The sequence below is a fragment of the Musca autumnalis genome, unplaced genomic scaffold, assembly GCF_047663935.1.
Source record: "Musca autumnalis isolate F117 unplaced genomic scaffold, ASM4766393v1 scaffold_2, whole genome shotgun sequence".
Lineage (NCBI taxonomy): Eukaryota > Metazoa > Arthropoda > Insecta > Diptera > Muscidae > Musca > Musca autumnalis.
Window position 1 is genome coordinate 184,382,924 of NW_027411755.1, and position 25,711 is coordinate 184,408,634.

Consider the following 25,711-nt stretch of genomic DNA (forward strand, 5'->3'; position numbering starts at 1 on the left):
AGCACCTCGAGAGTGACAGGGCAAAGAGAAGAGATTAGATGAGAAGAGGATGTGGGAAATTAGCTTGCCTATTGCACCAGTCTGATCAATAAAGTCGGGTGTGGAACTGCCGAGATAGATTTGCTGAACATATACATCCCGCCGAGAAATAGCTGTATCTCAGATTCCGAGCCTGACATTAGGCTGCTTTTGAAAGGTCATAATCGTCTGGTCCTAGAGGACTTTAATGCGTATCATGAGATGTGGCATTCGGCCCTCGGAATCGACCAGAGGGGTACAGCGCTGTCTGAACATATTGATAACTCTATGTTTTGCACGGCAATGTGGACGCCCCTACCAGAATTCGAGGAGAGTGTCACAGTTCGCCAGACATAAACATCGTGCCACCTGCTACCTGCCAACCCGTGATTTCCCTTGGATCTGACCATCTCCCCACAATCGTCTCCATTAGCAAACCACCCGATCTTAACACCTCTGAACGAAGCACATCATCACTGTTGCAGCCGCTCTGCTGGTCGAATACCCGAAGTAAGACCAAACTTCCCAGCAGAGGCGACGGGATTAGCAAATGAGCGTGATGAGCTTCGTCGAGCCAACCCCAATGATCCCAGGGTCAGCGATCTGACACTGGAAATTAACATACTGGACGGCGAGTACAAGCGATACAAGTGGTTAAGTCATCTGAAGAGTTACAACATTAGGGCCGGTATAAGTGAATTTTGGGCAACGGTTAAGTCACTCCCGAACCCTGGAAGGAGGGAAGATAGGACCTCAGTCACGTTTGGAGACGTTACGTTGACTGACCCGAAGAGGTGCGCAAGTTATTTCAATCGACAGTTTGTCGATCAGCCCGAGAGTGACAGGGCGAAGAGAAGATTATTTAGTCGCATCAGATCTCTTCCTGCCGAGGATGAACCGCCACAGTTTACAATGGATGATATTGCGACTGTCATCAGGAACGCTAAATCATCCAAAGCGTTGGGCCCTAACGGAATCTGTATGGTAATGCTGAAGCAGCTGGATGAGCCGGGAGTGGAGTATCTCACTAGAGTTTTCACCTTGTCATTGTTCCCGAAGTCTGGAAAATGGGCAAGGTGGTAACACTACTAAAGTCAAAGTGAATGCCAGCAAAAGTCGATTTTGTCACCCGTAGCAAAGACCCTTGAGGACTTATCCTCCCCAATATCTGAAATAGCTATCAAGTTACCGATCATCAGCATAGATTCCGTTAGCAGCACAGCACAACAGCAGCGCTGCACGCCATCTCCACATATATTTGTCAAGGACTCAACCAGAGATGGTGGCGCTTAACTTATCAAAAGCCTTTAATACAGTCAGGTACTCCGCGCTGTTTGAGGACATTGAGTAGACAACCCTCCGGCCCAGCCTGAAACGTTGGATAGTCAATTGTATGTGTGGAATTCAGGAACAAGAAGTCCAAACCACGTAGAGTGAAACAGGGAGTTCCCCAAGGTGGGGTTATATCTCCGTAACTGTTTAACCTTTAAAGTGTGAACAGAATGAAATACACCGCCTTTTTCACGCTCAGTTTCATGTAAAAGATTAAAAGCCAAGTACTACCTAATTCAAATGCCTAATTCATTTGAATTGGGTAGTACTTGGCCTTTAGGCTTTTACATGAAACAGAGCGTGAAAAAACGGCGTATTTTATTGTGTTTCTACCTTAACCTCTCCTGTATTCGAGATCGCAACATATGCGGATGATTGCACGATCCTGGCGTCAGATACCTTCCCTGATGACATCTGTGAGAGACTGAACTGCTATTTTACCGATCTTACCACCTTTTTCCACGCGAGGAATATGCAGATTTCTGCCACAAAATCTACAGCCACTCTCTTCACCACATGGACAGCGCAGTTTGGAAAAGAGTTGAATGTCGTGGTCGACGGTAGCAGAATTCCGACCACAAACTGCCCAAAATTCTAGGGATCACATTCGTCACTACGTTCAAGTCGTGGGCGCATGCCACATCTATCTGCGACAAACTGAAAAGTAGGAACAAGGTACTCAAGTGCCTAGCCGGCAGCACTTGGGGTGTAGATAAAAAAACCTTTTTGGCCACATATAACGCGATAAGTCTGTCTGTGGTAACTTGTCAGAAAATATAAAAATAATTCAATACAATTTCATGCAGTTAAACATGAAAGAGGCCATGTTTATATTATAGCTTTATGCAGGGCTAACCTTCTTTATGAGGATTTATTTGAAATATAAGCAATGGAATTGAAATTTGAAAGCCAGTGGGTTTATTAAATTCGCTTATATATAAACGTACTATAATTGTAAAAAATATGTGTTCATCCTAAAAGTATGCTCTAAATTTGTCTGTCAACTTGTATTGTTTGAGAATATTTTACACTGACCAACAAAAAACTTTTAAATACATATAAAATCATGAATTTTATCAATGACAACTTTTACTCAAAGAAAGATAAAAGCATTCATAGTTGGCACATGAAGGGGACTGAGCACTATAAGTATCTAAAGGTGAGAGGTAATCCTAGCAGGCAAGCAGACTAACAAGCTATTTGTTGTACCACTGGACTCAAAAGAGGAACTTGTCATTGTCGTTGTATCAACGCAAATATGCCCGTTCGCGCATTATTTCAGTTATCTGGTCCTTCTGTATCCAGCCTCAAAAACCTAGACTGGCTGCGTCCATAAAGAATCAGGAGACATGTGAGTGGGTTAGCTAAGCAGCTAAAAAATCCAGTGTGTTATGTGGTACCAATCCACAAGCAGGTTATGTGTTTGATATCGTGGCATCAATTCGGTTCGACCGGATTTTAACTGGGCTAAAACCACTGGTCTCTGCCTTGATGTCCAATAAGGGGTGTCTACACTAGCCATCAATGTCATATGACCTGAAATTTTCCATCGTTATATATTCGCTAATGTGTGCAATATTGGGGATTTTCCCTACGCCATTTACTTTTTGCGTCACACCAGTAAAAACGCAGTGAAATTACCGGGTATGTTCTGAGACACACTTTACATCTCAAGCATTTTGTTGACCCCATTTACTGAACAATTTTGTGACTTTCTTGAGGCTAAGATACATTAGGGTATTTTAAAAGAATAGTACACCCTAGTCCGTATATAAAATGCTCGAAAAATAGGCGTAAATAGGGTGAACAAAATGCTTGAGGCGTGAAGTGAGAGGTGAAGTGTGTCTCAGAACATACGCGTATGTCTCCACATTGTCTGTGTGGGCAGATATGGAATGTTATTTCGGGTCATATGACATTGATGGCTAGTGTAAACACCCCTTAAGATAAATTGGTATTTAACTAGCGAAGACACAAACCATTCGAGCGGAGACGCAAGCCAAAATGGAAAAAAACGTCAAAAAAGCTGGAACAAATGTCAAAGTCGGTATACCAGCCAATCAGACGCCGAGTAAACGCGAGTAAGAAGTTTTTAAAGAGAGCGTCTTTCAACGCCATTTTTGTTTAAAGAGAAGTGAAAATTTTACAACTTTTTTGTGTACAAGAACGGGGTAAAATGTGTAAAAGTCGTAAAAATTGTAAAAACTTTTTAGTTCTGGAACAAAGCTTTTGTAAAAAAATATCCTGTTTAGGTCCTTAGAGGAGAATTCTGCTCGGACAATATGGGTATCATTGGAAAGCTTATCGAGATAGCTATCTCCCGAGCTAATAAAAGCGTTGTTCCTTTACTTTTTTAATGGTAAGGGCGGTAAAAGAGAAAGTGTCAAAATTGCTCAAAATTGCTCTCTCATGAACATTTTTACCAGAAATGTAAAGGAACGGAAAATGGTATATCTGGCAGCAATGTCAAAAAGAAACATAAAAAATCAATTTTTTTTATTTCACAGTTTTTAAATTAGTTTTGTCAGCGTTCGACTTTTTCTTCTGTTTTTCGTCCGTTTTCTTTTTCATTGTGAAGTAATCGTCAAACAAAAGTCGAAAAATCAGTTCTGCCATTTTTTACCTGGTACCCATGTTGTTCTGGCAGAATCTTCCTTCAACGATCTGTGGTCAAAACATGTATCCTTATTCCTAAAACAGTAAATATCGAGACATCAGTCAATATTTTTTTAAAGATTTTATTAGTGCTAAAGACGTGAGAGAAGTCTCCCTTGTCCCGCATGGGTCGTATGTGGAACAATTATATATATAAAGACGTTTTGACGTGCCTGGGTGGGGAAAATCAGTTTACTAAATCGTCACAGAGATGCTTACTGCGATAACATCCAAACAGGTACTGCATCGAAAACATCCTGTTATGAAAATGCTGCACTGGCGTCATGTTGCAGTCCTCAGAGCGGCATTCTGGCAGGTTTGAATATTCTTCTATACAACGCTGGCTCCGCATAGCTTACGACAGACCGACCTATTGCCTTGTAAGAAGTCAAAAAGGTTTCTTTGCCATCATCCCAAGTGGACCTTGTTCATACCTCTGATCTTATCGCAAATAGCTGTAGCTTGCGCGGACGACTTAAACATGCTATCGAACGTTTCACCCACATATTTTGTGATAGTTAGTGGTCGGAATCAGGACACCATCGACCAATATTTTTAGTGGTGTTCTGATTCCTACCACTATAATAATTAATAATTGTTCCACAAACAAGGGAGACTTCTCTGATATCAATGAGTGCACCCCGATTCATATTAGCTCAATGATATGGGACCTACAGTTTATTGCCGAGTCCAACCGGCGGTATTAAGACACCACTTGTAGAGAAGTTTTACATGACTGAAATACTCAAGAAATGTCGCCAACATTACTGAGGGGTATTTTGCCACCGTTGAAAATTGTTTTGTTGTTGCTTGGCCGGGGAATCGAACCCACGACCTTCAGCGAGGCGCACACCCGCCATTGCACCACGGTGGCACCCGATTCCTACCACTAACTACTCCATAATATGTATTTGTGTTCTGCGGAAGGTCGTCCTCTCTGACGTATGTATGTAACTAGCGGCTAGGCCATGCCTAAACGCCACTTCTATAACCGACTCAAATTAGAATCGGATGAAGTTAAAGAGCGCTTCATAAACAGCATTAACACTAAATATAACCCCCACCAATACCCAAAAACAGACGTGGACGAAGAATGGAACAAAATTAAAAAATCGTTCAAAGAGACAGCAAAAGCCATCGTTGGCATTGCACAAAAGGAAAACAAGGAATGTCCATCTCCTGAATTTTGGACCTTGGTAGAAGAACGACGCAAATCAAGGGAAGTTACGATACAAGAACATAATCCTGTAAGAAAAGCTGAACTCCAAGCAACGTTCTCTCAGCTAATCAAGGATGTAACAAGAAGAGCAAGACATTACAAACGAAGCTTCATCAATACAATGGCTAGCGACCCTGCACAATACACGGACGCAACAATGAGAGTGTCTCACCTCGGTTAAATAGCGATCCCTTTATAACCCATAGCGGGGTAAAACAAGGGCGTTTACTTTCACCACTACTTTTCATCTGTACCTTGGACGATATACTAGCATACACTAACAATCAAAACAAAGGCATCCAGTGGAGAATTAACCAAAAGCTCGAGGATCTAGAATACGCAGACGACATTATTTTACTAGCCACGACAAAAGAAAACATGCAACATAAATTTAAATGAAGTGGGCTGCGGGACAAGACCAAATCTATGGTCATAAAAGGGAATGTCAATTAAACCGCATTCCATCTCAACAACCTCCCAATCCAAAGTATCACTGAGTTTAGCTAACTTGGAAGCATCATAACTAGCGACGGAGGCGCAATAAACGACGTATCATCTCGCGTGGCTAAGGCGAGAGTAGCTTATTTCAACCTAAAGAATATATGTAAGGCCAGTGCTATGTCACCAAAAACAAAGATACACACATACAATGCCTGCATCAAATCCGTATTACTTTACGGGTCAGAAACATGGACTGTAAACGAAGAAATAAAACGCAAACTACAAACCTTCACAAATAGATGCCTACGAAACATCCTCAGAATATGGTGGCCTAGAATCATATCGAATGAAACCTATTAGAAATAGCGGAACAAGAAGACATCAATCTGCAGATCAAAAGTAGAAAATACTGCTGGCTGGGTCATACTCTGAGAAGACGATACAACGAAATATCACACGCAACTCTCGAATGGAATCCCCAAGGATACAGAGGCCGAGGAAAACGTGGAGGCGTACAATTTTTACAGAAACCGGAAAAACTTTTAATGAATTAAGATATATCGCATCAGATAGACATAGATGGAGATTCTATGTAAATGGCTTATGTTCCTGATGGAATATGCTAAATAAATAATATTCTTTGAGCTGTGGTGGATTAAATTCCGTCTCCCTCACTAATAAAGTTGAGGTCCAGCCGGCCATACTTTGCATGGTACAGATAAATCTGCATCACTGCAAAACTGCGGCGGTCGAAATTTCCCTATACCTTTCGTATTCCGAATTCAGCGTTGCTTTAGTCCAGGAACATTTATGTATAACTGGGGTGGTAGAATTATAAAATAATGCAGACTGTATCATTTTGTGGGAGTGAACGATGATACTCTTGACAAAAAACAAGTAAGAACGGCGTTAAGTTCGGCCGGGCCGAACTTTTTATACCCTCCACCACAAGTTGTATTGAAGTAAAATGGAATAATTAGTTTCCTTTAGTGTATGATGAAGACTTAATACTAAATTTCAGCAATTTCGGTAAAACAATGTGAGGCACCATTCTATGGGGGATATTTCAAAACGTCGATCTATATCGACAAATTTCTGACGGAAAGTTTTTAGGCTCAAAGAAGACTAAATACCAAACTTCCTATATTTCGGTAAGAGAATGCGGCTAAAACTTAAAAAATACCGAAAATCAAGAAGTACGCTTCTATGGGGATATAGGAAAACGTGGACCTATACTGATAATACTCTTCTGGAATATTTTATAACTCTTGGAAGACGAAATAACGAATTTCAGCCATTTCAGTTGGATATTGACGTCACAATCTTCAGTATTACCAAAATCGGGAGGTACCGTTCTATGGAGGCTATATCAAAACGTGGACCTATACCGACGAATTTTAGTCAGAAATGGGGCAATATGAAAGCGTGGACCTGTACAGACATATTTCTGGCGAACAGTTTTATATCACATTGAAGACTAAATACCAAATTTCAGCCATTTTGGTGGAATATTGAAGACACAACCTTCAAAATACGAAAAATCGGGAGGTACCTTTCCATGGGGGCTATATGAAGGCATGGACCGATACCGACAAAGTTCTGGGGGAAAGTTTTATACCACCAAATTTCAGCCATTTCGGTGTGATAATGAAGGTAAAACATTCAAAATACCGAAAATCGGAAGGTACCGTTCTATGGGGGCTATATGAAGGTGTGGACCGATACCGACAAAATTCTGGGGGAAAGTTTTATACCCCTAAAGAAGACTACGTACCAAATTACAGCCATTTTGGTAGGATAATGAAGCTAAAACCTTAAAAATACCGAAAATCGGAAGGTACCCTTCTATGGGGGCTATATGAAGGTGTGGACCGATACTGATAAAATTCTGGGGGAAAGTTTTATACCCCTAAAGAAGACTACGTACCAAATTGCAGCCATTTTGGTAGGATAATGAAGCTAAAACCTTAAAAATACCGAAAATCGGGAGGTACCGTTCTATGGTATATATCCCATTTTCAATACCAACCATCCTGCAAGTAATATAAACTTCTGTGCCAAATTTTGACTCTCTATCGTTAAAATTGCGAACTGTATCTTGATTTCAACAGACAGACGGACATGGTCAAATCGACATAGAATTTTATGCTGATCAATAATATATATACCTTATAGGGTCTCCGACGAATATTTCGATGTGTTACAAACGGAATGACAAATTTAATTATACCCTCCATATGGTGGAGGGTATAAAAATATAGAGGGTTATCATGAATGAAATTTCCCCGTGAGTTTTGTCTTTCTGCCGTTTCAACTTAAGGGAGAAAGTGAAAAAATTCACGGAGAATTACCGTTCATGATAACCCCCATGAAATACCTAAATAGGTTTCACGCATTAAGACGGGACCAGAACGTCGATGGAAGAAAGACAAAGTGGAAACTGATAACGCAAAACTTTATATTCAAAATTTGAAAGAAAAAAGCACGAAGTTTTTCTGAAATCTTAATACAGAAAAATTTTCACTAAGGAACCACCTAAGTATTTAACTAAAGAGAAAACTTTGTATTCTTAATATTAGAAAAATTTAAAATCGATACTTTCTTTTAAAAATATATCATATTTTTATTAGTTTTTTTTTTTACATAATATGTTTACACAATAAAACAAAGAAGAACTGAAGGAGAATTGGTTTGCATTGATTTCAATCTAAAAATTTTGTTAGACAAAATTCACAGAGATCATTGAAATCAACGGCATATTTAGCTCTGTTACCTGGTCAATTAAAATTGTATTAAAAATAAAAGAAGTTACAAAACTCTTCGATGATTATTTTGGGATTTATATAAACATGTATATAAAAAATGTGTTACTATAGTTTATATGTATTACAAAAATTGTTTCAAAATTGTAATGTTTTTTTTTTTTACTTTTAAATAACGGGGGTTTTCACTTTTTATTTTGTGGAAATTTTAATAATTTTGATATTTCTAAGAGAAATGTTTTTTTTTTTCAAATGTCTTATTTGATTGATCGGGTTGTTCGGATATTTAAGTAGTAGTAGTAGTAGTTTAGTTGTTGTATTAACGAATGATAATATTCGTTTTCCTTATACATGTACGATTATATATAAAAAAGTTACAAACTTTTAGTTAACAACAATTATTATTAAACATTATTTGTAATAGATTTCACAGAGTTTTTTTTGTATTCTTTTTATAAGCCAATTTATATATTATAGGTTTTATACATTATCAAAATTGTGTATTATTTTTTTTTATTTTATGTACTACAAATTTTGTCTCTATGAATTTCATAAGACGATAAAAAATTTCAAATTTTGAACTAAAAAAAAAATGTATTTGCAAATATTTGTTTAATTATTAAATTTTTTTGCAAATTTCCAATTATAAAAAATGTTTTTTTTTAAATTTTGAATTATAAAAATAAAATTGAATTATTAAAAATTGTCCCCCTTGCCTCTCCGGGAGTTTTCATGCGAAATATATTGGTACAGAATATGTAAACAATAAGCCTTAGCACTCTCGTCGAGAGTTCTAAAGTTCTAAGATTTTCAGTATTTATTATAATGTTTTAAGATTTGAATACGATGAAAAATGTTTCCTTAAAAATAGAATCCAAAAAGGCGAAAAGGAGCGTGCTACGCGTATTAAAAGTCCTCTCAGCCTAGGAAGTGCCACCAACATTTACTGTGAGCGATGTTTCAGATGTCGGCATAAGATGAGTTGGGCCGCTCAGCTCCGATCGAAATTTATTTTTATAGGTAGATCTCACCTTCCTGATCACGACAATATATAATTTCTTTTTGGGAAATCCATACTTCCCGAGATATGCTCCTTTGAAGTTCAAAAATTCCCTTGGTTAAAGCCCAGCTACTAAGAAAAAAAACGTTTAAATTAAAAAAATGTTGTTCCCGTGCCGAAGGCCGGCTATTTAAAAAAAATTACAATTTAAAGAAAAAAAATTTTAGCTGAGCGGCTCAACTCAACTTGCTCCCAGATGTCATCCAAACAGCAACATCATCCAAAGCGTTGGGCCCTCATGAAAAGTTGCTTAGGCAACTGGATAAAGCCGAAGTTGAGTATTTCACAAGTGTCCTCAACTTTTCGTTTGCCTCCCATATTGTACCAGAAGCCTGGAAAGCTGGTAGGGTAGTCCCGCTACTGAAGGCAGGCAAGGATGCCAGCAGACTCGAATCGTACAGGCCGATCTCCCTCCTCCCATCGCCAGTGGCGAAGACTCTAGAGGCACTACTTCTGCTTCCCATGATAAGAAGCAATTTCCCAACATCAGCATGGATTCCGCAAAATACACAGATTAGCTTTTTCCCAAAAAATGATGGACTTAAGGGGTTTTAGAATTGTATAGCTTTTTTTTTTTTTTTTTGAACGTATGAACTTACCAACTTAAATATAGAACATTTCGAAATATTTATTTAAAGATTGGGGAAGTCCCGAATAATGTGGACGTTTTACTTAAAAATTTGATTTGAATTAAAGGCCAAAAGTGTTGAACATTCTGGAGGAGGGACCTGAAGGAATGAACCGACATAGTCCATTTTGGAAGTGAATTCAATTTTGGAAGTCATTCCTTTCGATGGTTATTGTGCCAACTATAGTTGGTCACCGTTGGATTTTTTAGAGGTTTTGGGACATATGCCAGGGAGCATAGGTGTTGACCATATAGTCCACTTGGAACTTGATTTCAATTTGAGAGGCATGTTACGATGTACAAAGTCTGGCTAAAAGTCAATCACTCCTCTCGATAGTTATTGTGCCAACCAGCCCCTTAAGTTGGTCACTGTAGGATTTTTAGAGATATGGGCCAATAAGTCAGGAAACATTGAAAATCGTTGTAATCAGAAACACAAGGACTACCTTCGATGATTATTTCAAAACCATCCTCAAAAAACAGCCCTTGAGCTACAATTAATTAAAAATTTTGAACTTTTATGAGGCAAGTACCCGAAGGCGTTGTCCACGTTTAGAAGAAATTTTACGATGTTCGAAGGCTCGTCCAAATGGGATACTCAATTCGTAAGGTTTCGTGCTCATCACTCATATTAGATGATGATGGCTGGGTTCCAATGGCTTTTGGGACATTAGCTCAGCATGTTTGGACTTGCCCGCGAAAAAAACTATACCGTCTTAATTGCGACCGCAATGACTAACAGTTGTAAAAACTTCAAAACGATCCAAGAACTGATCTTAAACTATACTTTTGTCAAAAATTTTAATTTTTGTGTGGTGGTACACTAGGAAGAGGGCCAGCCAACACAGTGCATATTCGAACCTGATATGTGCCTGGAAGAAATATTACGATAAGCAAATTTTGGAGAGCTATTGTGCGCACGATTTTGTACTTTTGTGGGGGATGTACCCGTAGACGTGAACCGATATGGTCCATCTTTGTAGAAAATATTACGAGTGGCAAAGTTTAGACCAAATTGGTTGATCTGTTCGTGCACACCTGAAACGGATTTCGTCCCATCATACTTTCGTTCTATAACCATTTTTAGATAAGTTGCATTTTGATCGTCTCAAGTGTGTATACTGGGGTTATGACTGTTTTGCAACCTCATATTCATGAATCATAGCGTGATGAGTTTCTACATAAGATTACATAAAATCTTAACTATACTCGTAAGGAGAGGAGATTCGGTGAAAGACCTCACGCTCAAAATGTTTTTAATTTTTTTTTTTATCAGAATTTTGGACAATTTTAAAGTCACTGTAAGCAGATGAGATAACCAAACTGACGTAACATTTCATTCTCACTAAAGAAATTAAGGAATTTGGAAAATTATAAAAATTTCGTAAACGCTTTTTTTCAAAGATATAATTTTTTAGAAAAAAAATAAAATTCAAAATTGTTTTAAAGTGATTTGTGCAGGACCTTTTTCAATATTTGAATTGAATAAATGTTGTTTTATTTATTAGTAGGCTTCATTCGTGCAACGGGAAATAATTTTTGAGAATTTTTTCATTTCCGGCTTTCTTTTTTCACTCGCATCATGGTCATTAAGCTCGTTGTAACGAAAAATTGATTAAGAATTTGTTTTCATTTCATACCTTTTGCATGAACTTTTTTTTATATTTCAATGGAATAAAAGTTAGTTTTGTGATTAATAGGCAAAATTTAATTCATCCAGGAATTCATTTTTGAGAAAAAATGTCGAAAAGTCATAGCCCTAGTGTATACCCTCGTCGTTGGCCTAAAAACTGAGGGTATTAAAAGGGTGATGAATAATAAGGTAGGAGGGGCATATGAGTTGCGTAAGCTTAATATCCAAAATGGGAGAAAAATTGGAAAACCGGCACCGTTGAAAATATAAGTTGTGTTCCTGAATCTGCAAAATATTGCTATCTAGAGTACTATTTTTCCAATATAGTTCTAGAAATCCGTTTCCGTACTCCACAAAATTTAGTAAAACTTGCACTTCTCTTCAAACAAAAATGGCGCTAAATGACGCTCTCTTCTACTTCTCTTCTATGTTCCACCACACCAAATTTAGGTGGGTAGAAACTAGCAGCTTTTTTGCTGACATCTGATGATTGGCTTATAGCTTGACTTTGTCATTTCCGCGAGTTTATTTGCAATTCTTGCATTTTTCCGTTCCATACTTTTTGAGCAAATTTCTATGGGAAAAAAAGTTTTGACAGTTTGCCATTTTGCTAGCTTTGTCAATAAAAAAGGTACAGGAACAAAGCAATAGTCTTAGTTCCGGTTATTGAACAAAAATTCCTAAGAAACGGCTTTCTTATTTTTTATACCCTCAGAATTTATGCTAACGAGGGTATATACACTTTCATACGGGCAAAATGTGCCTCATCGAAATAATGGTTTTAGACCCCAAGTATGTTTGGACGAAATGTGTTTCAGACAATTTGGAGTTGATTTAGCAATGTCCGTCCGTCGGTCTGTCTGTCTGGTTGGTGCGCACGATAACTCTCGAACGGATGAACCGATTCGGTTCAAATTTTGGCTTTCGTAATATTTTGTCCAAACTTAGTTTATGTTCGAAGATGAGCTATATCGGTCCACTCCTTCCGGTACCACCCCCACAAATGTTCCAAAATGTTCGGAAAATTTGTGGGCACGATAACTTTTGAAGGAAGTAAACGATATGGTCCATACTTTGCCCATCGTAAAATGTGTACCAGACTTAGATAATGTTTTAATATAGACTCAATCGGCCCACTCCTTCGGGTACCTCCCACACAAAATTTCGGAAAAGTTCAGTTTAGGGCCATCTCTCGAATCGCTCTGATTTGTTTTAGCAACTTGTATTCACTGCCCTCCATACGAAGTTTCATTAGGGGCAAGTCCACACTTCCTGAGAAAATAGCATGAACGTTTCAAAAAACCCCTATGACACCGTGTGAGGTGGTTGGAGCGCAAGATAACTCTAGAACGGATCTGCCGATTCGGTCCAAAATTTGGCGTTAGTAACATTTTGTCCAAACATAGTTTACGTTTGAAGATAAGCCATATCGGTCCACTCCTTCAGATACCTCCCCCACAACAGTTCAAAAATATTCGGAAAATTTGTTCATACGGTAACCCTTGAAGAGAGTGGCCGAATTGGTCCATACTTTACACATCCTAATATATCTACTAGATATAGATCAGGTTCGAATATGGACTATATATGTCCACTCCATCCGGAACCTCCCACACAAAATTTCGGATAAGTTCACTTTAAGACCTGATATCCTATCACTTTGATTTTTGTTGAAACAACTTGCATTCGCTGCCTCAATTACGATGGTAAACGTTTTTTCAGGGGCAAGTCCATACTTCTTGAGCAAACATCCCGAAGGGTGAAAAAACCCCCTATGGCACCATATGCAGTGGCTGGAGATCCACCTAATGGTCAATGTAAATCCATTCCTTTTAGTATCTCCTCCGCAAAACGTTTCATCTCTAATCCTAATGAACATTTTTGTCGGTTCAAATTCCCAAAATTTTTAAAAACTCCTAAATACATACGTTTTTTGGAAAAAAAAATTTCAATATATACAGACTGAGGGTATATCTCTGTCGGCAAAGCCGACTGATACTTTTTTACTTGTTTTAATTTATTTAATTAAAAACACGGTACCTGGCCCACAGAGCCAATACGGTTCCAAATACAACAATAAAGTTACTACACCTTTCTTATCACCAGTCCGAGTGCTGTCTCTAAAATAATAATTTTTAAATACTCGATAAATTACACTGGGGGTCTTAACCACCTCCGAAAAGTGTGATGTGCTCTTTGCATATCACTACAGTGGCACTCATATATAGTGGCATAAGCCAAAACAGATCAACAAAACAAGTGTAGGAAGATTTCCTTATGCAGGAATATGCAAAAAAAAATTGTTTCTACGTTCGCCTTATGGAACAAATGTTCCTTAATAGCCACCTAAGTATGAGGTTCAACAATACTGCCGATCATGCATGGATTTCATTTTTTTAAAGTTCCATTTATACCACTTTTCTAATTTCTGGGAAAGTAGGACACTTCCTTAATGAATTCTGTTGTGTGCAGTTCAGAAAGAAATGGACTAAATAAAAATCAAATTCTGGAGGGAGATTCCTTGATACAGGAAAAATGTTTCCTACATTCTTTCTGCTTATGGAACAAATGTTCTGTAATAGGCATCTAAGAATTTAAATGTTAAGTCACATTTGAACTACTTTTCTAATTTCTGGGAAATATTACCAGAAACTAGGGGGTTAGTTTTTGTAACTATTTTTTGTTAGTTCGCCTATATTCGTAATAATTTGGGCATCCATAGCTCAGCCCCTAGATGACTTACAGATCTAATTCTTCGTAGACACGTTTTCTATATATAGTTAAGAATTCCTCATTCAAAAATCAGCGTTCCACATTTGCGCTAAGGCGAGTAAATCGATCTAAAAAATTTGACAATTCGTATGAGAACATAATTTTTTCTACAAAAACAGCTGAATTTTTTAAAATACCTAATAAAACTATGAACAAAGTGTTAAGGTTGTAATATTGCAAATAGTTTGTAGTTGCTGTTTTTCAATTTAGGATTTATCACAAGCCACATTTAAGGATAATCAAGTGAAAAGTTTTTTTTTTATATAATTTCTATTTTTTTTATTAAATAAATTAAATATTTAGAACAAAATTAAAAACAAATAATTAATAATGTACAAAAATAGTGTTTGGGGGCATTGTTTGTTTTTTTTTTTTCTTTTTTCTTACAAAAATTACAAAAAAATTATATATAAAATAAAATGTAAATAACTAACTAATAAACATAATCGTATGGGTGTGTGTGTGTGTGGGAGAGATATACCACAAGGACACAGAAAAGGTTTAAGGAAAAAAAGGAACCAGGGGGGACAAAATGGGAAGGAAGCACATGGGAAAATTAGTCGTATCATTTGTTGTATACGATATTACACAAACAAAAAAACTATAAACATAATCATTACTTTTTTTATCATTATACATATATCATTATCATTAATTAATCATGGTCACTTAATATATCACGCAAAATGCTAAGATCTTATATTTCTTTCATTTCATTTTTGTTTTAATTTGTTGTTTGTTTTAAACTTAAACATTATCATCACTTTTCTGTGTTTACCCCGCTTCGGTTTATGTGAAAATGTGGGGGGAAACAAAGTTCTGCTTTGCAAAAAATACAATGTTTTAGGAGATTTTTTTTTTCATTTCTTTCTAATTTTAGACAATATTACTTAACAATTTATGTGGTTTTCTTGTTGTTGTTGTAGTTGTGGGTTTTCGTTAATGCTTATCATCTAAAAAAATGTTATAATTTAGGGTAGTAGAAGATCATTTTCTTGTTGACTTTCTCCAAATATAAAAAACAAAGGCATACAAAAATACAAAAAGTAGTGTGTTTGTGTGTGTGTGTGCAAAAAACAATCAAATAATTGTACAAAATCAACAGCCAGCTGTAGTTATAGCACTAGACCTGTAGTGGAGGTTCTAACTCTCAAAGCACCACTTTCATTCTTCTTCATTCAAATTTCTTCTTCTTCTTCTATATACATTTCGTTCCGTTTTTCCATATATGTATAAGTATATAAATATATATTTGTAGAAACAAAAACAAATAGTAGAAGTAGTAGTAGTAGTGATGAAATTCCTTTATTCCATGGTTAAGCATCATTATCATCAGCCACTACTTACCTACATAGCGCACATTCGTTAACAAAAGTCAAGTGGATGAGATGACAATGAGACTGCTGAAGGGCGGCTCGGTTCTGTAGCTAACCAACATTCTCAGTAAAGTTGTTGTTATTCTTCTGGTGGTGATGTTGTTTTCCATAACTACAGATTACTACCAGGATAACTACTGGCTCCACCGCCATTGCCACCTCCACCATTATTGCCACCACCCCCACCACTACTACTGCCATAGGAATGTGCCTGTGGAGGTGTAGCTGATATGCTGGGTGGTGTTGAACTGCCGTATATATCATTCATATGCATAATTGCCGCTGATCCACTAACCGCTATTGGTGCTGAAACAGTACCCCCCAACGGTGGTGGCAGCAACATATTCTCCTGCATCTGTTGTTCCATTTCCTGCTGTTGCCTTTCCAATTCCATTTGTTCCTTGAGTTGTTGTGTTATCAGTTCTTTATTTTCTAGCCAATACAGCACGGGTATACTTAACGTTGTGGTCAGCGTATCATTGTGCTCCTCCAGTGAATTTGTTGCATAATGTTCAACAAGTTTTTTCAGCGAATGATAAATGTTATACGGCGCCGCAAAACCATAGCCACTATCGGTTTTATATATAATACAATGATTGATGCAATTCTTGCACACAATCGACAGGGCATAGTGACCGGCGGAACGGGCTCGTATTAAAAATGTACCAGTTGGTGCACCGCGTAAATAATCTTCAGCTTCTTGACGTGTTACGTCTTTGAGGAACCACAAAGATTCATCGTTGTGCGGTTGATTCGATTCAATTTCGTAATGCTGCTGCCATGCCTCAAAGCCCATTTCAATAAGCTGTTTGATATCTTCTTCCGATATGCCAAATTCTTTGAGACGTCTGAAACGATAAAAGGAAAACAAGAAGAAGAAAGCATTAGTATATATTGTACACTACTATAGAACAAGATTCCAAATAATTGAAGACTGTCCGTTTTTAGCTAACAAAATCTTAACGATCTTTTGAGACCCAAACGTGGGGTACCCATAACCTTACCTGCCTTTAAAGGGTCTCTTAAAGAATTGCTCTGTGTATATAAGATTCGTATATTTTGAATATACTTTTATGAAAGACCTATTCAATAAGTCGTCTGTCAATAGAAGTCCTCTTTAGGATGTATTTTTCATACAAAAGACCCCTGTAGGAAGTCCTCTAAAAAAAAAAGATTCCTTTGGAGGACTTCCATCTAGAAAACACACCTTCTTAAAGATGTCTTTAATCTATGGGACCTTCCATAGGTCTTCTTTTTATAGTGGGCTCCTTTAGGAGGTATTTTACCTATAAAGGACCTCTTTAAAATGTGTTCTATCTATAGAATAATTCTTTACGGAGCTTTCAATTGTAGAAGACATCCTATAGGTGGTCTTCTATTCAGACCTATTCAAGAAGAAGTCGTCGGTCTATAGAAGTCCTCCTTAGGATGCATCATTCATACAAAAGACCCCTGTAAGAAGTCCTCTAAGTAAAAAAAATCCTTTTGGAGGTCTTCAATCTAGAAAAGACCCTTCTTAAAGGTGTCTTCAACCCATGGAATGTATCTATAGATCTTCTTTTTATAGTGGGCTCCTTTAGGAGGTATTTTACCTATAAAGGACCTCTTTAGAAGGTGTTCTATCTATAGAATAATTCTTTAAGAAGCTTTCAATTGCAGAAGACAAACTGTAGGTGGTCTGCTATTCAGACCTATTCGAGAAGTCGTCTGTCTATAGATGTTCTCTTTAGGGTGCACCATATATACAAAAGACTCATGTAAGAAGTCCTCTAAGTAAAAAATATTCCTTTCGCTGGTGGTCTTCCATCTAGAAAAGACCCCTTTCTTAAAGGTGTCTTCAACCTATGGAATGTTTCTATAGATCTTTTTATAGTGGGCTCCTTTAGGAGGTATTCTATATATAGAGGACTTCTTTAGAAGGTGTTCTATCTATAGAATAAATCTTTACGGAGTTTTCAGTTGTAGTAGACATCCTATAGGTGGTCTTCTATTCAGACCTATTGAAGAAGTCGTCTGTCTATAGAAGTCCTCTTTGGAATGTATCATTCATACAAAAGACCCCTGTATGAAGTCCTCTAATTAAAAAAGATTGCTTTTGGAAGTATTCAATCTAGAAAAGACCCCTCCTTTAGATGTCTTCAATCTATGGAAGGTAGGTCTTCTTTTTATAGTAGGCTCCTTTAGAAGAAATTCTGCCTATAGAGGACCTCTTTATAAGGTGTTCAATCAATTAAATAGTTCGTTACGGATCAATTGTAGAAGACAACCTATAAGTAGTCTTCTATTTATGGAAGACCAACTCAGGTATTTTTCTATTTATAGAAGACTACCTCAAGTGGTATTCTACTAATAGAAGACCTCATATAAGATATAGTGGGTTATTCTGAACGAATGTTCCCCGTGAGTTTTTTCTCTTTGGCGTGAGATAGTGAGAAAATAACCCTTCCTATCTGTAGGAGAAACTTCAGGAGTTCATTTTGTAGAATACCCTTTTAAGAAGTATTATATCTATAGAAGATCATTTTCTCTTTCCAAACGACCCTTCTACAGAACACTCATTTAGAAGGTCTTTTAATTATAAAGGATACCTATAAAAGGCACACAATCCATAGAAGACTCCTTTCGGAGGTTTTCTATCTGTAGAAGACCCCTTTAGTAGGATTTCTATATGCACAAGACCTGTTTAGCCCTTTTGGGTCCCCTATAAAAATCTTTTAAAAAACCACGCCTATTTCTTTTCGTGTTCCTTATAAACCTCTTTTAAAAATCCACTACTATTTTCTTTTTGGCCCCCCTATAAAAATCTTTTAAAAATTAATGCATATTATCTTTTTGGGTCCCCTATAAAAATCTTTTAAAAAGCCACGCTTATTATCTCTTTGGGTCCCATATAAAAATGTTTTTAACATCCACGGCTATTTTCTTTTTGGGTCCACTATAAAAAAATCCCCTTCAATAGGACCTCTATCTTAAGAATACACCTTTCGGGCCCTTAAAATACCCTTCAAGGAGGTCTTCTATCTTTAGAAGGAGTTGTTCGCCTTTAGAAGACATCTTTTGGAGGTCTTCTAGTGTTAGAAAGCTCATTTAGGAGGTCTTCTATAGATAGAAGATCCTTCAAGGAGGACTTCTATCGTTAGAAGACCCCTTCTTTAGGACTTATTCTATCAATAGAAGACCCTTTTATAAGTCTTTCATCTGTAGAAGTCCCCTTTTGGAGGTTTTCTATAAACCCTTTTAAAAATCCCCTTCAATAGGTCCTCTATCTTAAGAATACGCCCTTCTGACCCTTAAAATACCCTTCAAGAAGGTCTTCTATCTTTAGAAGACCCCTGTAGGAGGTGTTCGCCTTTAGAAGACACCTTTTGGAGGCATTCTAGCGTTAGAAAACACCTTTAGGAGGTCTTCTACAGATAGAAGATCCTTTAAAAAGGACTTCTATCGTTAGAAGACCCCTTCTTTAGGACTTATTCTATGAATAGAAGACCATTTTATAAGTCTTCCACTTGTAGAAGACCCCTTTGGGAGGTTTTCTATAAACCCTTTTAAAAATCCCATTCAATAGGTCCTTTACCTTAAGAATACGCCCTTCTGACCCTTAAAATACCCTTCAAGGAGGTCTTCTATCTTTAGAAGACCCCTGTAGGAGGTGTTCGCCTTTAGAAGACACCTTTTGGAGGCCTTTTAGCGTTAGAGAACACCTTTAGGTGGTCTTCTATAGATAGAAGATCCTTTAAGGAGGACTTCTATCGTTAGAAGACCCCTTCTTTAGGACTTATTCTATGAATAGAAGACCATTTTATAAGTCTTCCACTTGTAGAAGACCCCTTTGGCAGGTTTTCTATCTGTATAAACCCTTTTAGGGCGTCTTCTATCTTCAGAAGACTCCTTTGGAAGGTCTTCCATCTTTAGATGCTCTTCTATCTTCGGAAAAATCTTTTAAATGGTATTTTGCTTTAGAATATCCTTTTGCGATGTCATCTATCTTTGGCAGACCCCTTTAGGATTCAATAACTAGAAGACCGTTAAAGGAGGTTTCCTATCTGCAGAAGATCCCCTAAATAAGTCTTCTTTAGAAGGTCTTCTACCTGTATAACACCTTTTCAGGAGATCTTCTATCTTTAGAATATCCCATTAGGAGTTCTTCTATATTTGGATGACTCCTTTATAGGATATTCTTTTTTCTGAAGATCCCTTAAGGTGGTATTCTATCTTCGCAGCCCCTTTAGGAGTTTTTCTATCTTTAAGAGGTCTGCTAACTTTATAAGGTCTCTTTTGGATGGTCTTACAATCTTCAGAAAACCACTTTAGGAGTTCATCAGTCTTAAGAGGACCTCTGTAGTTACTTAGTTACTTCATTAGGTTGTCGTCCATCTTTAGGAGGTTTGTTGTCTTTAGAAGACATTTTCGGGAAGTCCTGTATATTTAGGTGGCATTTTTAGGACGACTTTTAACTTTACTAAACCTCTTTACGAAGTCTCCACTGCTTAGAAAACCCATTTAGAAGTTCATATATCATTAGAGGACCACTTTAGAAGGTCTTCTGACTGTATACGATATTCATTAGTAGAATCCTTTAGGTGGTATTCAATTTATACAAGACCTCTTTAGGAGGTCTTCAATCAGTATACGTTGTTTTTAGAAGGTCATACATTTTAGAAGGCGTCTTAGAAGGTCTTATATCAGGCCCGTTTGGATGTCTTCTATCTTCATAAGACTTATTTAGGAGGTCTTCAGTCCATAGAAGAACCCTTTAGAAATTCTTCTACCTTTGGTTGGTTTAAGGATGCGCAGCTGCTTTGATGGCAGCCACTTCACTCGGAGACCTTGAGGTCCACTGTGGTGATCCAGAATATTTTATGTGATGGATAGCGTGGAGCTTGGGCTATTGCTTTGTGGGACTGTATATGATTGGTTGTTTGATGAGGGGTGTTGTGTAGTTGGAGAGTTTGAGCTGATGTGGATCAGGTGTTCGGGCTATTGAGTTGCGGATTATTTTGTTGGAGGTGATGAGTTGATGTGTAATGTGTAAATAAAAGTGTTGCTGTGATGTATACGAGCTGATCCTGAAGAAGGGTATAGGAGGAGGAAGGAGAGTGGATAGACGGAATAGGATTGGAAGGAGAATAGATATAGTAGAGAGATAGGTGGGTGAAGATATTTAGTTGAAGAGTTAAAAAGTCATAGCCTATATTGACCCACCCCATAGCCATTTAAGGCTCCTGCAGTAGGTTATCAGGACTGTGTGGAAATGGAGGAAAAGTAGGAGAGGAATTCAATCACGTATACACCAAACATTCTGTGTCTCCTTGTCAACAGTTTAGGACACCGACAAAGAAGGTGCTCGATTGATTCCGTCTCCTTCTCATCCTCACATAACCTGCAGTATTCGATGTTGTTGTCATTCCACTTGCTCGTCATAGATCTGATGCCGCAGTGGCCAGTGATGACCCATATAGCGATTCTGATTTCCGTAGTGAGTTCTACACAGTTCTACGCCCTGAGATAACCGTCCAGATCAACTTCGATACCTTACAACCAGTAGTGCGATTCTCTAACTCATTTTTTGAGTTACCGACAATTGTTGGTAAAATTAAAATACTTATAATTTCGGTAATTACCGATGTTTTTCGGTAAGTTAGCGACGAAAAAAAAGCTGTCGCACAGTTCTACCGATATCAAGAGTGTTGTCAACTTTGATTTGAAATTTTCATTCATAATTTTGCGTTTTAATTTTACCGATTTTTGTCGGTAACTCAAAAAATGAGTTAGAGAATCGCACTACAGGTACATCTTGCCAGATTCTTACGTAGAGAACTACGTAGAAATTGCTGAGTTTGCTAAGGAAAAAGCAGAGCGGTGGCTTGACACAATCCTCCAGTCTTAGGTCCGAGGATTTGGAGCCACACCTTGCCAATTCGTCAACTATCTCATTACCTTCAACATCGCAGTGTCCCGGTACCCAGCAAAAATTAACGTCTATGTTACTTGCTCTAAGGATAGACCTACAATTTTGAAGGCCTTTAATTTGTAGAAGAAGGTCTTCTATCATTAGCAGACCCGCTTATGAGGTCTTTTATTTTTTAAAAAATCTTCTTTAGGAGGTCTTCAATAATCAGAAGACCCCTTTAGAAGGCCTTCAATCTTCAGAATGTACCTTTAAAATTTCTTCTATATTTAAGATATCTTTATACGACCACTTTAGGGGGTCTTCTGCCTGTTAAGAGATCTTTTTAGGAGTTATTCAATCTTTGGAAAACCCATTTGAAGACCTTCATTCTTTAGGAGACCCTTTAAGAGGTTTTCTATCCGTAGAATACCTTTCTATGAGGTTTTCTATCATTAGAAGACCTCTTAGAATGCCTTCATTCATTTGAATGACCTCTTAGGAGGTCTTCTATCGATAAAAGACACCTTTAGAAGTTATTTCATCGTTAAAAGATCTCTTAGAAAGCCTTCGTTCCTTAGAATGACCCCTAGGAGTTCTTCTATCGATAAAAAAACACACCTATATACGACCACTTTAGGGGGTCTTCTGCCTGTTAGAGATCTTTTTAGGAGTTATTCAATCTTTGGAAGACCCTTTTAAAGACCTTCATTCTTTAGGAGACCCTTTAGGAGGTCTTCTATCTGTAGAATACCTTTCTATGAGGTCTTCTATCATTAGAAGACCTCTTAGAATGTCTTCATTCCTTTGAATGACCCCTTAGGAGGTCTTCTATCGATAAAAGACACCTTTAGGAGCTATTTCATCGTTAGAAGACCTCTTAGAAGGCCTTCGTTCCTTAGAATGACGCCTTAGGAGTTCTTCTATCGATAAAAGACACACCTCTATATGACCACTTTAGGGGATCTTCTGCCTGTTAGAGATATTTTTAGGTGTTATTCAATCTTTGGAAGACCCCTTTAAAGACCTTCATTCTTTAGGAGACCCTTTAGGAGGTCTTCTATCTGTAGAATACCTGTCTATGAGATATTCTATCATTAGAAGACCTCTTAGAATGTCTTCATTCCTTTGAATGACCCCTCACAGGAGGTCTTCTATCGATAAAAGACACCTTTAGGAGCTATTTCATTGTTAGAAGACCTTTTAGAATGTCTTCATTCCTTTGAATGACCTCTTAGGAGGCCCTCTTTCGATAAAAGACACACCTATATACGACCACTTTAGGGGGTCTTCTGCCTGTTAGAGATTTTTTTAGCAGTTATTCAATCTTTGGAAGACCCCTTTGAAGACCTTCATTCTTTAGGAGACCCTTTAGGAAGTCTTCTATCTGTAGAATACTTTTCTATGAGGTCTTCTATCATTAGAAGACCTCTTATAATGTCTTCATTCCTTTGAATGACCCCTTAGGATGTCTTCTATCGATAAAAGACAGCTTTGAGAACTATATCATCGTTAGAAGACCTCTTAGAAGGTCTTCATTTCTTAGAATGACCCCTTAGGAGTTCTTCTATCGATAAAAAAAAAACACTTTTAGGAGCTATTTAATCGTTATAAGACGTCTTTAAGAGTTATTCTATCGATAGAATGAGCCCTTAGTAGGGGTTCTATCTACCTTTAGGGTCTATGTTGTCCTTATAAGTCGTCTTTAGGAGTCATTCTTTCGATAGAAACCTCCTTTAGGGGACTTCTATCTTTATAATACCCTTTTAGGGCATATTCTACATTAAGAAGACCCTTTTAAGTTGGCTGATATCTTTGGAAGACAATTTAGGTGGCCTCATATCCTTAGTAAACCGCTTCAGGAGGTCTTCTGTCTTTTGAAGACTCTTTTAGGTGGTCTTCTATCTATATATGATCCTTTTAGGTGGCTTTTGAAGACATCTTGAGGAGACCTTCTATTTCAAACGTCTCTTTGGAATGAAGACCGTTTGTCTTATATATTTCTTTAGAATACCTTCATAGAAGGTATTCTACCTGTATAAAACCCCATTAGAAAGCATTTCAACTGTAAAAACATCTTTACGAGCTTTATCTGAAAATGAAATTGCTTTAATTAAAAAAAATCCAATTCTTAGGCAACATCTTAAATTCTAAGAAAAACATTTCACTTTCGAATAAATTTGAATTGCATCAGGTGTTCTGCGAAAAAATGTTGTGCCATATTTTTGAAATATGTATGTATGTATGTATTATTTCACAGTTGGAAACAAAACATAACCCAGAAAAAGTAGAAAAAGTGCATTGTCATCAACAGTGACGACACAAAAAGAGAGAGGGAGAAAAATCTAATGTTCTCTTTTATGATTCATTATTCCATAATGAATATTATACATTTTTCTGGTTTTTATGAATAAATAACTCAACAGAATATCCTGCCCTAGATACCTATATTTTATCTACGACGTGTTTTGCTTGTCACTGTGCGCCGTCAGTGGTGCATTTTAATATCTTAATGGGATTGATAGCAATCCACTGAAATGAATGACCTTGTTCGTGTATTAGGCGTTCAATGAACTTATTATCAATTCTGATATATTAGAAAATATAAAAATTAATAGTGAATTCCCAGAATTCCCATACAAAGAAGCAACTTTGCCAAATTAGAAATGAGAAAAAGCAGCGGCAGCAGCAATAAAAACAAAAACAATAAAGGAATGATGAAATAACCTTCATTCGTAAGAATAAAAATGTGCATACAACAAAATATGAGTTTTTTTTGTGAGACATAAGAAGATTTCGATTACATGTGTACATATTTAGGTATTATATACGATACGCCCGATTAAATTCGGAAAATGACATTCAACAGGCAGATCATTTATATTAAACATGGACGTAGGTCATATAGCGAGCAATGAGCCTATCCAAATCACTTTGTAATAATTGTAGAACAACGTTGTGACACTACGCCTCTGTTTGTAACGACCACATATGTACATAAATACGTATGTATGTACATATGTATGCAATAATTATCTCAAAAAGTAAATAATTGCAATGAAACCGCCCCCGCCGCCCTCACATGACAATCATCATTACTACTGTTACTAAGTAGGTAGCCAATACAAATCGTTTTAAAAATTAGCAACAATTTAGTCTCTGAATGTAATTCTATTCATTTATTCCCAATTGTGAGATGTCAAAGCACAGCGATAAATTTAAATTTATTAGATATTGGGTTAGGATATCTACGTCACCATGGATGTCGCAGTTGTTGGTGCTGGAATTTATTGTGGTGTTAGGTACACATTTAAATACATATATTATATATTAGATAATTGTTATATTTATTGGTTAAGCGATAAGAAGAAGAACAACAACAAAAATGTATAAACCAACCGGTTAATTCATAAACCAGATTCTAGATTTACTTTCTCAGGGGAGCCATCATCATCGTTGTTAAACAAAGTGGTATGTATACATTTTATCCAACACTTAAAACAGTAGCCGAATAACATTAATTTACTAATGACATGCTTGATTTGTTATACCCTACACGCCACCACGTGCGTTGAGAGGACTGACATTGGTATTGGACAGTCCATTGCGAATATACTGTATTTTGGAATTAAAACGTTATGTTAAAAGGCCATGTTTTGTAGGAAAGTACCTCATAGGTCTTTTAAGGCCAATTTGACGTGGTTTCGATGTCCAAGAAAAATGATCAGATGTCTGAAAATAGTGAACTGTCGTGGAAACAAGTAAAAAAAGGAATAAATCTGTTTTGGCCACAGCTAAAGAATCAAGACTTCCTAAAGGGGGTTCTATCGATAGAAGAAATTCCAAAGATGTCTGAAAATACTGAACTGTCGTGGAAAGAAGTAAAAAAGGAATAAATCTGTTTTGGCGACAGCTAAAGAATCAAGAC

At 37.1% G+C, this 25,711-nt stretch overlaps 1 protein-coding gene across 1 annotated transcript in view; it reads right to left on the reverse strand.

Moving 5' to 3' along the window:
- Positions 1–15,236: 15,236 nt before the first annotated feature.
- Pi3K21B (phosphatidylinositol 3-kinase regulatory subunit alpha) overlaps positions 15,237–25,711 on the reverse strand; it is a 48,822-nt gene continuing 38,347 nt past the window's right edge. Inside the window, exon 4 of the mRNA XM_073970280.1 lies at positions 15,237–16,744. Within this exon, the coding sequence (XP_073826381.1) occupies positions 16,009–16,744 (736 nt within the window). The 3' untranslated portion in view covers positions 15,237–16,008. The remainder of the gene's footprint in view (positions 16,745–25,711) is intronic.